General features: G+C 37.9%; 2 protein-coding genes across 2 annotated transcripts; one reads left to right on the top strand and one right to left on the bottom strand.

Annotated features, from left to right (window-relative positions):
- Nucleotides 1–4,282: 4,282 nt before the first annotated feature.
- Nucleotides 4,283–4,882, bottom strand: LOC137955088 (secreted RxLR effector protein 161-like). Its single transcript, XM_068801961.1, has one exon. It carries the CDS (start codon nucleotides 4,880–4,882, stop codon nucleotides 4,283–4,285), a length of 600 nt encoding a protein of 199 aa, XP_068658062.1.
- A 6,074-nt stretch (nucleotides 4,883–10,956) lies between these two features.
- LOC137957214 (uncharacterized) lies at nucleotides 10,957–11,990 on the top strand. The gene is made up of 2 exons (XM_068804960.1): nucleotides 10,957–11,149; nucleotides 11,270–11,990. The coding sequence occupies exons 1-2, from the start codon at nucleotides 11,000–11,002 to the stop codon at nucleotides 11,903–11,905; spliced, it is 786 nt and encodes a 261-aa protein (XP_068661061.1). The 5' UTR covers nucleotides 10,957–10,999; the 3' UTR covers nucleotides 11,906–11,990.
- Nucleotides 11,991–12,963: the final 973 nt, after the last annotated feature.

The following is a 12,963-nucleotide window of genomic DNA, read 5'->3' as shown; positions in this document are numbered from 1 at the left end:
GCTTTGATTATGTTAATCATTTGAGATCATTCACATGTATTTTCCAAGCAACCAAATCAACTTTTCATGCACAAAAATAGCAGCATAGCTGAGCTTGATCAATTGAACCAGATTTTGCAAACTAAGTATAAAAAAGCCATGAAATAGCTACCACCGAAGCCAAAGATGTAACTTTCAGGCTTTCTATCCAGATTAAACGAGAATCATCATCCCTTGCACAAATTTTAGAGATCAAAACCTCGGTGCCAATGATATTGGAGAAAAAAAAATAAGGATGAAGAACTTGTCTTTGGCGCAACCTAATCCTTGCTTCTTCAAAAGAACTTTACATGAAACTTAATAATCTTAATCACCATCTTAATGTTGGAATCCTAAATCCACTGCTCTGATATCATGTTAGATTTAAGATCCTATGACAAGGTCCTTGACCAAGGTGGTGAGAGAAGAAAGAAAGAAGAAGATGAGAAGTAATGAAGAGGAAGAAAGAAAGAAGAAGATGAGAAGTAATGAAGAGGAAGAAAGAAGAAGAGACAACTAGAGTGATGGAGAGAGAGAGAGAGAGAGAGAGCTTGGGAGAAGAGAGAAAGCTAGGGACGAATTTGAGACAAAGGGGAGAGACTTAATGGTCTACCCCAAGCCTTGAGCTTCTATTTGTACTTGTGTAAGGAGGTTTATAATGACTACAATGCCCTCAGGGCTAAAACTTTGAAAAAGAAAATACATAAGTAAACATACATCATCTTCCTTAATTACATCTTTGTGCTATCTTTATGAGAAAACATTTTAATTATCTCCTTTGCCATCTTTTTTACATGGGGAGGTATTTACAATTATGCCACTTCGAGGTGTCTTCCAACGTAGGAATACATTAGAACACAAACCTGTGCATTCATAAATCAAGAGGGAGTTAATTACCTTGCATGTAAATATCTAGGGGAAACCCATTTTTAGGAAGTTAAGTTCTTGTGCTGTAATGCTAGAAAATTTTGGACTTTATTTCATATGGTTGATAAATTTTGGAACATGTATAGAAATATAATTTTTTTTGCAATATCATACCCTTATGAATGGGTAAGGTTACTATTGAAGAGCAGGTATGGAAGAGTTTCATTTGACTCTTACAACAAGAAGTTTCACCAAGCCAGAATTAATATGGAGTCTAAGATGAGTCTCACGGAAGGAGGTCTCACAGAAGAGTCTCCATCAAAGTGTTTTAATTATGTTAGTCTTCTATTTAGATTTATTTTTTTAATTATGTTAAAACTTTTCTTTAAGTGTTAAACTTTGGGTGTAACTAGGACACAGGTAGTTTAATTATAATTTGATTCTACATATTTTTTATATTATAAATAGAGGCTCATTGTATTCAAATTACAACAAGTCAACGAAATATTTCTCTTTTTCATAAAATCAATAGTTAATTTGGGTATTTAGTAAAAATAGATGAAAATTGAGTCAAAATATTATGAAAAAATATTCAAATAAATCTTATTTTTGTTGTTGAACATATTGGATGCCACTTAAAAAATTGAAGGTCTATAGCCTCTGAATCTGCCTCTGACATTATGAAAAGATGATTTTTGAGGTCAACTTTTGAGCCTGGGGTCTACTCCTTTATGTTCCAACGACTTTTTCTGGGGTCAAGTCCTCCACTCAGTTCGACTCCATTGGCTTCTACTTGTACAGGTGTTGAATCCACTTTTAATTCCAAAACTTACTACTAGCTAGGGTCAACACCTTTTTGTTGCTTCTTGCATAGACAAGGTCGACTCCTCTCCATGTAGTCGACTCCTTACAATGTGTTTTTTTCCTAGAGCGGTCAACTCTTTTATATTAATTCAAAATTTTATATAACTTGATTTCAACTCTGTTTCCTTTCAAACTTCCATATGAGCTAGACTCTTATAGTGTGTCTCTTCCTAGAAGGGTCAACACCATGTTTTAATTCATTTTTTGTTGTAATGGTGGTTTGATTCCTTTTTTTCTTTTATTTTATTTTATGTTGCCAGATAGAGTCGACTTCTCTATATGTCTTTGACTCCTACAGTGAGTCTTTCCCTATGTTGGTCGAATTTTCATTTAATACAAAACTTTCTGTAATGGGGCACAACTCTTTCTTTTTTTTTTTTTTTTTTTGGCTTATTGATGGTCTTGAGTCCTTCATATGGCATTGACTACTTTAGAAAATGGCCCAAATGTCTTTGTTATTTGCAAAAAAAATCGCTCATGGACCAAGGTTTAATATCTAGGTTTATTATCATCAAAATTAGGCTACTTCAGAGGAATCTTAGGCCTCACTTCCAACATATAATATATAATTTATTGATTGGTATGCATTGTGTTTTGGCTATAGAGCATGTATATGCATGACAACAAATTTTATTGGTATAATACCAAAGATGTAGGGAGGTGTCACTGAAATTCGATAGGTGTCTTAAATGTTTAACTATACAATACTAAACAATATGTAGTCCTAAATTGGTGAGGTGGACTCACAAATTTAATCAAATAGAGGTGAATGTGATCTGAGAGTCATAGTTCAGGTGCTCTTTTATTTGATCTTAGGGATGTTAAATTAGGATCGTTTGATGTATAGAAACGTTGGTACCAATAACTGATGTTAGATAATTGATGTGTTTGTGCAACATATTGGTGTCAAGTAGAAAAAAAATAAAATTTAAAGAGTTTTGTATAATAGGTTATTCAATGAATAATATAAGAAAGGGGTAGAAGCTTTATTCAAATGACACATAAAAATTCCATGGTTGGTTTCGATAACAAGATGCATCACACAAGCAAAATGTATGCCAATAAGGTTTTATTTATATTCTGTTTGTCAAAGTTTTGCTAAGCTAAAGAATTTTTCTTTAACAAGAGCCCCAAAGATGGATGATGACGAGTTCCTTGGAGATGAGAATTATGTCTTAGACACCTAGAATGTGTATTACACTTTTATCTTTACAATTTAACAAAATTTTATTCCACTTAATAATTTATTTTCTTATGTTGTAAGTTATGAACTCTTTTTGCACACAGGTACTTCTTCCTCCAGTTCCTCGCTGAAGCAAGGGAATGACCTAACAAAGGGGTGGATGTAATTATAACTGGCGGATGCTTGGAGGCAAGATCCCTATATAGAGATTCAAGATTCCCAACAGAGAGCCACAAGGATCTATCATACCCTCTTCATCCATTGGGTGGGGCATGTACTGAGGAACCATTTGCTGGTATCGGTTCTCAAGTTCTAGGTCTACACTGTGGATTAATTGGCACATGAGTATCCTCCCATTAGTTGTTAATGTCTACCATCTCTTAATGTTTTCTAAAAATTTTTAAATAGAGGAGAATATTAATGCTTTGTAAAATTTGAAAGCAAGTTATGGGTGATCCATGAACCCTCTGTAAGCCATAAACATGAATTTCTAATAACAACATGAAATTCATTATAAATTAAATGGAAGCTAAATCATACCTCCTTCCATACGCTTCAAATTCCGTTCTCTGTTCGGTGCTTCCGATCTCTGAGCACTCACGGTGATGGCTCAACTGAAGGGGCTTGAGTCACGAGACAGGGGACCGAAAACACACATTAACTGAAGCCAACCTCCCATCAAGGTTATTCATGGCTTCGTGTTACTGAGGGAATTGCAACTGCCAGAAGTTTGAGACCACGTTAATGAGAAAACCATTTCTCATAAAAACAGTTAACATTCTCCCACTTTGTCCAAACTTCTAATATAATCTTAAACCCATCGATAATTTGAATTTAAGTAATAAATACATGAATCATGGCGATAGGTCCTCTAATGACGAGTATTATCTTCCATGTATTACTATGTATGTATTACTTATACTTTATGAATAAACCCTATGTTTACTCTTGGTCCAACACAGATGAATTTTCTCAAAATTAAAGTGCACATAAATATGAGAAAAAACATCACATTAATTAAGAATTTCATTGAAATAACATTATTCATACAATGCAAAATTTACATAATGGAACCAAGTCCCATATTCACAACATGATCCTTGAATTTAAACGGTGGCATGCCTTAGTCAAAGGATCTGCGATCATTAAGTCAGTGTTGACGTGCTCAATGACCACTTTCTTTTCTTTAACACGTTCTCTTATGGCCAAATACTTTATGTCGATGTGTTTACTTCGACTTCCACTTTTGTTGTTTTTGGCCATAAAAACAATAGCTGAATTATCGCAATATATGCTTAATGGCCTAGAGATAAAATCCATAATTCTAAGCCCAGAATTGAAGCTCTTAAGTCATACACCATGTGAAGTAGCCTCAAAATAGGAAACTAACTCGGCTTCCATAGTCGACGTGGTAGACAAAGTCTGTTTGGCACTCCTCCATGATATTGTTTCACTGGCCATCAAGAAAATGTAGCCTGATGTTGATTTGTGGCAATCAATACAGCCAGCAAAGTCAGAATCTGAGTAACCAATGACTTCTAGATTGTCCGTCCGCCTATACATCAGAACGTAGTCTTTGGTTCCTTGAAGATACCTCATTACTTTCTTTGCAACTCTCCAGTGGTCTAACCCAGGATTACTCTGATATCGCCCCAACATCCCAACAGCAAATGCAATATCAGGTCTTGTGTAGACTTGAATATACATTAGGCTTTCGACAGTAGAAGCATATGGAATGTCCTTCCTTTGTTCCCTTTCAAGGTCGTTCTTCGGGCATTGGTTCAAATTGAACCTATCACCCTTCACAATGGGAGCTACACTTGGTGAACAACTCTTCATCTGAAATCTTTCTAACACTGTATTAATACAGATTTCCTGAGACAGACATAAGATACCTCGAAATCTGTCTCTATGAAACTTAATGCCAATGACATAAGATGCCTCACCCATATCCTTCATATCAAAATTGTTAGAGAAAAATTGTTTTACCTCATGTAGAAAACCCTTATCATTGGTTGCTAGCAAAATGTTATCCACATATAAAACAAGAAAACAGATTTTACTCCCACTGACCTTCTGTTATTTATATTGATCCATAATGTTTTCTACAAACCCGAATGAAGAAATTATATTATGGAATTTCAAATACCATTGGCGGGATGCTTGTTTTAATCCATATATTGACTTTTTTAGCTTGCAAACCAATTGGTCACCATCACTAGAGGGGAATCCTTCAGGTTGTTTCATGTAAACCTCCTCCTCTAGATCTCCATTGAGAAATATCATTTTCACATCCATTTGTTGCAACTCTAAGTCAAAATGGGCTACTAATGCCAAAATAATGCGCAAGGAATTTTTCGTAGATACAGGAGAAAAAATTTTCTTGTAATCGATTCCTTCGTTCTGAGTGAATCCATTAGCAACGAGTCTTTCCTTGTATCGCTCAATGTTGCCTAATGAGTCTTTCTTTGTTTTAAAGACCCATTTACATCCAATGGCTTTAAATCCACTAGGCAACTCAACAAGATCCCAAACTCCATTACTCTTCATATAATTCATCTCTTCCTTCATGGCATTGTACCATAATTCTGATTCTTTGCAACTCATGGCTTCTGAAAAATACATGGGATCATTTGCGGTTCCAATGTCAGATTCTTGCAGATATACAGTACAATCACCAGGAATTGCTGATCTCCTGAGTCTAGTAGATCTTCTTAATGTAGAACCATCATTTTCCTGAGAAGTATGTGGTTCAACTAGTTGTTCAAAAGTGTTTGGCAACTCTTGAAGTACTTGATCTACTGGAATGTTGTTAGCATTTTGTGGAACTTCAATGATTGTGTGTTCAACACCAGTTTGTAATTGAGGGGTGCTGTGAACAATAACCAATCTATCACTTGAGGTGGAAGGTTGAGATTCTAAATAATCCTTCTAAAAAACTATGTTCCAAGTTGGATTCCTCCCACTGATCAAGTCATTTTCAAGAAATTTTGTATTTCTTGATTCCACAATTCGTGTGTTGTGAGATTGATAATAAAATTTGTAACCTTTAGACCTTTCAACATATCCAATGAAATACCCACTAATGGTCCTTGGGTCCAACTTCTTCTCTTGTGGATTATAAATTATCACTTCAGACGGGCATCCCCAAACGCACATATGTCGCAAACTCGGTTTCCAACCTTTCCATAATTCAAATGGCTTTTTTGGAACAGCCTTGGTTGGAACTCGGTTTAATATATACATTGTCGTCTTAAGTGCTTCAAGCCACAAGGATCTCGGAAGATTGGAGTTGCTAAGCATACTCCGCACCTTGCTTAATAATGTTCGATTTCTTCTTTCTGCTACACCATTTTGGTCCAGAGAACCAGGCATGGTATATTAGGCAACGATCCCATGTTCTTGAAGAAACTTTGCAAATGGCCCAATGTTTGTCCATTCTCTGTGTATTTACCATAGTATTCTCCACCTCTATCTGATCTCACGATCTTAATTTGCTTACCGCATTGTGTCTCTACTTCAGCCTTAAAGATCTTAAAGGCATCTAATGCTTCATTCTTGTTATAAAACATGTAGAGATATATGTATCGTGAGGAATCATCTATAAAAGAGATGAAATATTTCTGACCATGTGAGTCCATGTCTGGACTACATATATCAATATGTATGATCTCTAATATGGTTGAACTCCTATTGGCACATTTCTTTGACTTGTTAGTCTACTTTCCCTTAATGCAGTCTACACAAGTCTCAAAATCAATAAAATCCAGAGTATTAAGTACCCCTTCATTCACTAATCTTTTAATTCTATCTATGGAGATATGACCTAATCTCTGGTGCCATAATGTAGAGGAATCCTCATTAATAACACCTCTTTTATGACCAGTGTGAACATGCATTAAATCGTAAGTGGCATTGTTTTGTAAATTATTGCTATAAAGACCATCGGACAATGTACCATTCCCAACACAATCAGACTTATAATATAAACTGAAAGATGAGTCTGAAAAATTAAAAGAATATCCATAAGGTACAAGCCTTGAAACTAAAATCAAGTTTCTAGAGAAACTTGGAACATAAAAGGTCTTTTCTAATTTTAAAACAAAACCACTACTTAAAGTTAAATAGCAAGTTCCTATAGCTTCCACATGTGAGCTCATCTGATCTCCTGAGAAAATGTGATGCTCACTTCCCACTGGTTTCCTTAGGTTTTGCAAACCCTGCAAGGAATTCGAGATGTGGATTGTTGATCCAGAATCAATCCACCAAGTGCAATTATTGACTTTAACCATATTAGATTCATAAAAAACAAATGAGGTTGGTGTACCTTTGTCAGCAAACCATTTTTGAAACTTGGCGCATTCCTTCTTCACGTGTCCCTTCCTTTTACAGAAGAAACACTTGAAATCTTTCTTAATACCAGCTTGGGGGGGTATTTTACCCTTCCCTTTTTGTTTGGCTTGATACTTGCCCTTTCCATGTGTTGCCAGCATGACACTTTCTCCTTGTTCCATCACCAGTCTCCCTTCCTCTTGAACACACATGGTCAAAAATTCATTAACTGACCATTTATCTTTATGTGTGTTGTACAAGATTTTTAAGGGTCCATATTGGTGCGGAAGGGAATTCAGGATGTAATGCACCACAAAAGATTTTGACATATCAACCTCGAGATTATTTAATTGAGCCACAATATCCCTCATTTGCATGATGTGCTTACGCACACCTCTCATACTGGTGTGCTTTAGGGATGAGAACTTCATGATTAGGGTGCTTTCTAATGCCTTATCTTAAGTGACATATTGAGCATCAATGGTTTTTAGCAAGTCTTTGACATTGTCATACTGCTTGACAGAACCACGAAGAGCAACAGCAATTTTAGTCTTAATGAACAATACACTAAGGCGATTAGATCGCTCCCATCGTTCATAAAGTGTAATTTCAGCTGCAGTGCTGGTATCAGTAATTATGGGTGGTTCGTCTTTCCTAATAGCATAATCTATGATCATCCACCCTAAATGAAGAAGTATTCTCTCTTTCCAGACCTTATAGTTATCTCCTTTAAGATCAGGGATATCACAACGAATATCAGAGAAATATGCAGGTTGTACAACTGCATAAAATTACAAATTACATGCTGATGTTAAAAAATGAGGCCTGAATAAAATATCATGCTTTACCAATGTAAATCATGCTTAAAAATCAAATCAATTGACATAAAAAACATTGCCTGTGGGCTAAATATTTTTTAATTCAAATAGATTCAATATTCTTTATGAGTAAACTTGATGATAAAACTATCAAATTATTTATGAATTCATAATTCTTGTGGTAAATTATGAATAATTTATATTTTATCCTAATTAATATACTCAAATATAATAAAAATTCATGTGGGATAAAATTTATTATACTAAGTATAATTAATTACAATTAATTTCTACTTTTTATTTATGATAAAACTATCAAATTATTTATGAATTCATAATCCATGTGGGTAAATTATGAATAACTTGATATTTTATCCTAATTAATAAACTCAAATATAATAAAAATTCCTGTGGGATAAAATTTACTATATCAAGTAAAATTAGTTATAATTAATGTCTAATATTCTTTATGTGATCCTAATCATAATATATAATTTTTATTAAGTTAAAGATGTTGTGGCTACTCTCTAATTAATAAAAATTATATGGATCACTAGACATTAAATCTTACAAATGTATGAGAATAACATGAATTGCATAATTATAACTTACACTAACATGTTATCATTATGCACAAAATATTTTCATAAGATATGCATAATTGAAAACTATAATATTATGCATAACTTTAATTTCATGCATTTACATATATGCCAAAAAATGCATAAAAACTGTAACAGGAAATAAATCTAAAATTTCCTATATAAATAACAGCTGACGGCCAGTGGCCTAATAGTCACTGGCACAAGTTATTTTCCCAGCGTGCGGGTTCGAATCCCGCTGGCGTAAAACCAATTTTAAGTACCTAGTCGGCTCGGTCGAGGAACAGCAAGTCACAGAAGACTCGTCCCGACCCAACTCGTCTGGTATTTAAAAAAATACCTTATGAATTTAATTAACATGATTTTGCATGCTAGAGGTCGTCTTCAACCTCCAGCCACTCACAGAAGGAAAGTTCGTCGGCGTTCTTTCAAGTCGTCGACGTCAGCAAACTTGTCGGAATGGTCGCTGGCGTCGGCGCTACGGCTCCGACGCTCTAAGGCGTTGCGAAAGAGCCGTCGACAGTCCCACACCGAGAGCGGACAGAGATTGTCGGCACCAATTGTTTTTATACAATGTCGACGCCGTCAAACCGTGCGGAATGGTCGCCGGCGTCGGTGTTGCGTCTTTCTCCGACACTTTTCGCCGATGCAAGAGCCCCAGCTGTCGCAAACGGGGAACATACAGAGACCGCACAAAATTGGTTTTAAAAAACAAAAATAGAGACTGAAACAGAGTTTTTAAACTTAAGCTCAATTGGAACCGAAACGCTGGATCAGAGGTCTGCTCTGATACCAACTGTAAACCATAAACATGAATTTCTAATAACAACATGAAATTCATTATAAATTAAACGGAAGCTAAATCATACCTCCTTCCATACGTTTCAAATTTCGTTCTCTATTCGGCGCTTCCGATCTCTAACCACTCACGGCGATGGCTCAACTGAAGGTGTTTGAGTCACGAGACAGGGGACTGAAAACACACATTAACTGAAGCCAACCTCCCATCAAGGTTATTCATAGCTTCATGTTAACGAAGGAGTTACAACTACCGGAAGTTACAACTGTCAGGAGTTTGAGACCACGTTAATGAGAAAACCGTTTCTCATAAACCCTAAACACCCTTATGTCTTTCTTACCCGAAAGTTTCTTTACCTCCTTTTTCACATGTCTTCGTGATCGAATCGATCAATCTTTCTTCCTATTTCAGGGAAAAGAATTCTCAGTGCAGTTTGAGCTCCGAGTCGTCGTTCGTCATGGCTGAAGTACACTTGCTTTGGAGCTCAGATTTTGAAGCAAAATCCGTGAGCTGGGCAGTCGCAGCGAAAGCTCCCACGTCTTTCTTACCCGAAAGTTTCTTTACCTCCTTTTTCACATGTCTGCGTAATCGAATCGATCAATCTTTCTTCCTATTTCAGGGAAAAGAATTCTCAGTGCAGGTTGAGCTCCGAGTCGTCGTTCGTCATGGCTGACGTACACTTGCTTTGGTGCTCAGATTTTGAAGCAAAATCTGTGAGCTGGGCAGTCGCAGCGAAAGCTCCCACGTCTTTCTTACCAGAAAGTTTCTTTACCTCCTTTTTCACATGTCTTCGTGATCGAATCGATCAATCTTTCTTCCTATTTCAGGGAAAAGAATTCTCAGTGCAGGTTGAGCTCCGAGTCGTCGTTCGTCATGGCTGACGTACACTTGCTTTGGTGCTCAGATTTTGAAGCAAAATCCGTGAGCTGGGCAGTCGCAGCGAAAGCTCCCACGTCTTTCCTACCCGAAAGTTTCTTTACCTCCATTTGCAGCTGTCTTCGTGATCGAATCGAACAATCTTTCTTCCTATTTCAGGGAAAAGAATTCTCAGTCCGGGTTGAGCTCCGCGTCGTCTTTCGTCATGGCTGACGTACACTTACTTTGGTGCTCAGATTTTGAAGCAAAATCCGTGAGCTGGGCAGTCGCAACGAAAGCTCCCATGCGTGATCGCCACGCCAAGAAACAACCTCGATTTGGTCAAACCTGGCGTTCCCGCATGCACCGGTGGACTTTGGTGTATGCATGCTGCAATTTCTTAAACACGAAGGCTTTTCTGTTTTTAGTCAGGGACATACAGTCGTGTTCCGTTTGTGTATCTAAAAAAGCTTAAATAATCAGTTAGAAAATGTTACATTGTTTGTTAATTGTCATCTCTTTCTGATTCTGGCACTGTCCTACTATAAATCTGTAATTTTAATGGTGGCATACACGGTGAATCCGGTATATATACATACTATCCCTCGTGCAGAACCTATTATTAAGCACCAGAAAATTTAGACAGAAAGGCGAGGGAGAGATGGCAAATCTATTCAACAAGCAAGCGGATTTGTACTCAGAAACTCGACCCACTTACCCAGACGATCTTTTCGAATTCATCGCTTCAAAAACTTCCAATCACCTTCTCGCCTGGGACGTCGGAGCCGGCAACGGTCAGGCTGCTGTCGCTGTAAGCTCTTAATTATTCATTCTCTGGATCGCCGGCCGATTCTCTCCGTTAACCAATTGATCTGAAGTACTCACGGAAGAAGCAACATTTGACCGTTTCTGGTTATTATTTTATCTGCAGTTGGCGAGGATTTACGAGAAGGTAGTCGGCACAGATACGAGCGCGCAACAGCTATCCCACGCCCCAAAGCTTCCCAATGTCCGCTACCAGCAGACCGCTGCAACGATTTCTATACCCGAACTGGAGCAAGCCGTCGCCCCTCGAGCAAGTGTGGACCTCGTGACGGTAGCTCAGGCATTTCACTGGTTCGACCTACCCTCCTTCTACGAACAAGTGAACTGGATCCTGCGCAGACCCGGAGGTGTGCTCGCCGTCTGGTGCTACACAGAGCCGCAAGTGGACGACGCGGTGGACGACGTCTTCTGGAAACTGTACAAGGAGTCTGGGCCGTTCTGGGCTCCCCAGCGGCAAATGGTGGACGATAGGTACAGAAGCGTTGATTTTCCGTTCGATCCGGTGGAAGGGGAGGGACACACAGGGCCATTCGAGTTCAAAGGGGGAAAGTGGATGAACCTGGATAAGTTTCTTACGTACGTTCGTTCATGGTCTGCGTACCAGACGGCGAAGGAGAAGGGGATGGAGCTTTTGAAGGAGGAAGTGATCCAGGATTTTCAGCGGGCGTGGGGTGGAGACGGGAGTGCGCTGAAACTCGTCAAATTTCCTGTACATTTGAGGATTGGGAGGATCAGGGACTGAGACAGTCGTTCACTTTTTAGGAACTTCATTATGTGGGTTAAAAATAAGGAGATTTAATTAACAGGACTCTCAGATTGCAAATAAACTCCAGTTCATATTCACTAACAGTTAAACCACTCGTCGTCCGATCCCCATGTTAAAACTATATTCGATCCGCTGATATATTAACTTTTGACCGAGGCCCCATAATGGTTGACCCAATTGAAGACGAAATTGACTTCAATGAGTGAGACTTTACTGTCAGTCCTCTGGCTTCCTAAGTCCTTGTTTTGTTTTTGGACATTCCGTCGACAGAATTCGGCGTGTGGAATTGAACCTAGCTCGAGCTTCGCTTGGTTCTAGCTAAGTTTGATACCGTTTATCTAGATCGTGATCCAGATCAGGCTCCAGATAAGGTTCCTTTTTAAGCTAAGCTCGACCGAATCGGTTTGAGCTGAGGTGTCTTCAAATCTCCGAGTTCGAGACTTCGATTTTTCGTCTTTCTTTCTAAGGAAACAGGGAGGAGAAAATGGGATCGATTTCGCCTTTTTATTTTTTATTCTTCCTCTTCGATTTCTTATTGGCAGTCTTCGATTTCTTCCTCCCCCCGTCTGCAATCGTCAATCCTTATCACCGCCGAGCCCCTCCCACAACTTTCTCTCCCTCTTCTTTGTCTCCGTCTCTCATTCCCCCTCTCCGACGTTTCTATTGTCGTCCTTGTCACCATCGCTATCACCATCTGCTCTACTCAACCGTCCTCCCTATCTTCGTTGGGCTCCAGTGTCTCACTCTGTGATAAAAGCAAATTTATGGAAGAGAGAAGCAATTGAGACCAATGCAAAAAAATCATACATGATTTTCGAAGAAGAAGGCAAGCAAGACACGGGAAATGTCCTTATCTCCTCCACTTGGAAATGAAAGGTCCACACCTCTTCAATGTTCACCACCATGAACTTATCCCAAGACCATCTCATCAAATTTAGATTAATCTTTATTTTTTGGAACTTGTACCAAACCATTCTTAAATATCCAATAATTTTTTACTTGAAACCAATTTTTTAACTCATGAATATAAAAAG

The sequence above is a fragment of the Aristolochia californica genome, unplaced genomic scaffold (assembly GCF_029961685.1).
Source record: "Aristolochia californica isolate CCGP_79_NKW_82.1479 unplaced genomic scaffold, dmAriCali1.0.hap1 SCAF_2, whole genome shotgun sequence".
In the NCBI taxonomy this organism is placed as follows: domain Eukaryota; kingdom Viridiplantae; phylum Streptophyta; class Magnoliopsida; order Piperales; family Aristolochiaceae; genus Aristolochia; species Aristolochia californica.
This window is presented reverse-complemented; position numbering and strand designations above follow the sequence as displayed.